This window comes from Felis catus, chromosome X (assembly GCF_018350175.1).
Source record: "Felis catus isolate Fca126 chromosome X, F.catus_Fca126_mat1.0, whole genome shotgun sequence".
Taxonomy (NCBI): Eukaryota; Metazoa; Chordata; class Mammalia; order Carnivora; family Felidae; genus Felis; species Felis catus.
Window position 1 is genome coordinate 126,776,570 of NC_058386.1, and position 3,749 is coordinate 126,780,318.

Here is a 3,749-nt window from a genome sequence, read left to right on the forward strand (position 1 = left end):
TCCCCGTGTCGGACTCTGTGCTGACAGCTCAGAGCCTGGAGCCTGCTTCAGATTCTGTGTCTGCCTCTCTCTGACCCTCCCTGTTCATGCTCTGTCTCTCCCTGTCTCAAAAATAAAAAAACGTTAAAAAAAATTAAAAAAGAGCAGTGATAAAAATAGACTCAACTTGCATGTGTAATTTAACAAACATTAACGGAGTGTTACGCATTGGCCTTAGCGGGGCAAAGAACTGAAGTCACTGCCCTGGCTGTGCCACTAAACCGTGTTACAAATGTTAGAGTGCGTACTTGTCAGAAACAGGGATCAGTCTTTTTTCTCTCTCTAGCCCTGCGACACGGATCTTGATTCCAAGTTGGCGCTGGAGCGAGGTAAAGAATCACTATTCCTGACAAAATGGGAATTAAAGCTGGCCGGGAAGAATAGCTCCGTATGGCCCCGTGGAATTGACACATGATCGCCATCTAGTGGCAACAAAGGATTCTTGCGGAAGCTAGGGATCAGCAGACATGGACTTTCAGGCGGCCTTTCAACAAAACAGCAGTCTATCTAAAAGAGAATGAGCCTCCGAAAAACTTCAGAAGCATCAGGTAAAAGGTTAGGGTTTATGTCGTGGAGTGTTGGGAAGATGACGTCTAGGTACTCTTGTGTCTTAGGTCTCCTGCTTCAGCGTCCCATCATCAGATGCCCCACACACCTATAAACTGTGCAAAGTCCACGCTGGCCACACGTTCGTTACAGCCAAAAAGAATGAACCAAGTTCGGTGTGAGGTATATACACCCACGCTTTTCTGAAATTGATGAAATGCTAATAACCTTTTGTAAGCCGGTCTGGTCAGGACACGCTGCAAAACAAGACTAGAAAAAAATCTTCCATAAAGTTTGCCTTCGAGGTGTACTATCTTTGTGAATCATCACAAACCATCACGAGAGTGAGAGCTGCTCTGAAAATATCTAGTGAGCTTTTCAAACATCACACGCCCGTGTGTCACACGCCAAAGGCTCTCAAGGAAAGGCACCTGTAGTTGGGTTTGTAAGTACGACTTTCTGACAAACCATCACCTGCCCATCCGGGGCTCAGGGAGTAGGTTTTCATGTCTCCTTCCAGTGCTAATGAGTTTTCAAAGTAGGTTCACTGTTAGGGAAACAGGTGAATGACTTGCAATCTGAGAAACAGTGGAGCCTGTGTTTATTGAATAGGGGACCGAAAAAGAATAATGAAAGGGCACCCTGGTAGTTAACCTGAAAATTCTGGGTATGTATAGATGCCTGATACCTACATGCTAAGTATAGTAACACTCCTTGTAAAATGTTGCTCCTTAAAGGGGCACCTGGGTGGCTCTGGTGGTAGGGCATGTCACTCTTGAACGTGGCATTGTAAGGTTGAGCCTAAGGCTGGGGGCACAGATTACTTTAGAAAAATCTTGACAAAATTACAAAGATATGAAACAAACGCGTGAATCTTAAAAACAATTTTTTAAACGTTGCTCTGCAGAACCAATAACAAATACTTTCACAAGACCGGTAAGAGTCCCCCTGTCTAGTTCAGTGTCAATGGGGAAAGTCGCCCGAAATAACTTTATGTTCAGATAAATGTCCTATCACCCACTGTGGAAGTATTCACGCATGATTAAATTGTTTTATAATCCGTCGTCCTCCAGTGGCACACGGTAGGAGCCTCGTAAACGTGGGAAGAAAACCAAAGGTGACATGTGTGGCGGAGCCGGGGATGGCGGTGCGGGACCGCGTCATTTGGGGTGGGCCACCGCGTCCCTCCCACCTAGCTGGGCAGCGGCGGGGAAGCTGGGAGTGGCGGACGTGGTGCACCGGGAGGCCCCGATGGCTCGGGACGCGCAACCCCGCGGGCCGAGCCGCCGCTTCCTACCGGCCGAAGTAGGCGCGACCGCCGTCAGGTCTCCGGGCCCAAACGTTCCAGGACCTTGTCCCCGGGGCGCTGACGGAGCCCGTGACCTTTGGGAGGTGGGCGGCACGTGTCGCTGCCGACGCGACGGGTAGGAAGGGGCGCCGTCCCTAGCGCCCCGCATTTTACACATCAGCCCAAGTCCGGGTTCCTGCCGCTCCTCGGAAAGCGCAGTGTCAGCGTAGAGAGCCGGGAGGTGACCCCGAGACACCCAGGAGCGCCACCGCGGAAGGCTCCAGAAGCGGGGCGTCCGCCGACGGCCCCGCGACAGCGCGCCCCGGAAGGCGCGCGGGGACACCGCGGGGCCGCGTCCCGGCCTCCCCGCTCCCGGTCCCGCGGGTCCCCGGGATCGACGTGCGAGCCAGCCCGGCCCGGGCCCCCCCCACTCACGTAGCGCTGCAGCTTCCTCTCGGGGGGCGACTTGACGAGCCAGCCCGTGCACATGGCGTCGCCCGCGCTCATCGTGGCCGCCGCTGCCGCTTCCTCCAGCTGGGTCGCCGCGGCAGGAGGAAGTCGGGCCGGGGATGCCTGCGGGGCGGGCCCAGCGTCCCCGCCCGCCCCGGCGCCGCCCCGAGCCCCCGCCGCGACCCCCGCCCCCGGGGGGGGGAGGGGACGGCGCCACCGCCCGCGGCCCTGACGGCGCGACGGGCGGCCGGCCGGGTCGGGGGTGGAGGGAGCCCCCTTGGAGCGAGCGCGCGGCCTCCCCCGGCCCCCACACCGGGGCGATGGCAGCCAGGGGCCCGGGCCCCGCACCTGCGGGGGTGGGGGGTGGGGAGCCGGCTCAGGGAGGAAGGAAAGCCGGGGCTCCCCACCCCTCCCCTCGACCTCCCCGCTGCCCTCGATCCGGCGCCGAGCCCAGGCTCTCGTGCGCCCCTCCCCCAAACATCATTGTATTCCGGCGAGGAGCTATTCACACGCCCTTCAGCAATAACGACAATGAACTAACATTGATTGAGAACCGCTGCACCGCCGGTAACTCTGCCGGTAACTCTGCGGAGCTCTCGGCACGCACGACCTCAAGGCATGAGCACCAGCACCGGGACAAATGGGCCTGCCTCAGTGGTGCTTGCGACTAAAATGGGAAACAGGACAAAGCCCACGCAACTAAGGATCACCAGATAAGGTTGACGCACTTTGCCAACACAGACGCACCCACTCTTCGGCCTGCTACCTTACATGGGACACTTCCAGAGAGTAATGAGTCTCACATGGACGCGTTCATTTGTGCTTCTATTACCACTCAGGGATTCATGGAGGAAACAATGTGCTATGCGTGTTTCAAGCGAAACCTGGTTTAATTTAGGGATGTACGTGCTCACAAACTCATTGGAAGTGTGGGAGCACGAGCGGCCAGAGGCTACAAGGTCACCCACACAATATCACTTGTGCAAAGCTGGACTCCAGCTACTGTCGGAACTCACAGCTCTCAGAGCCCACTTAGCCCTCCCCTCCAGCGCAATCCCTGGAGTCCCTCCTGCTTTCCAAATTTCACAGTCCTGTGTCATATTAAGCCAAACCCAATTGACATCCAGAAATCCAGATTCACAAAATAAACCTACTAAAACAACAAACTTGCTTCCACCAAAATAATGATGCTACCCTTCTACAAACTGAAAACCACTCCGTAAAACAGGACACCAAAAGTTCCACTGCTCGTTGTAGCCATCTCTAGGGTACAGGCATTCCTCTGCTAGCTCAGGCATTGCCTGACCTCGATGTCTTACAACCTGAAGAAAAACATTATAAAGCTAAGCTTCTATCAGTCTTTCTTTCACATGCATAAAATACAGAAAGAAGATTCAAAAAGCTGCTATACACACACGCGCGCACA

General features: G+C 55.1%; 1 protein-coding gene across 1 annotated transcript in view; it reads right to left on the minus strand.

The window, feature by feature from the left end:
• GAB3 (GRB2 associated binding protein 3) overlaps positions 1-2,447 on the minus strand; it is a 78,243-nt gene extending 75,796 nt beyond the window's left edge. The window contains exon 1 of the mRNA XM_023248945.2: positions 2,309-2,447. Within this exon, the coding sequence (XP_023104713.2) occupies positions 2,309-2,380 (72 nt within the window). The 5' untranslated portion in view covers positions 2,381-2,447. The remainder of the gene's footprint in view (positions 1-2,308) is intronic.
• Between the last annotated feature and the right edge of the window lie 1,302 nt (positions 2,448-3,749).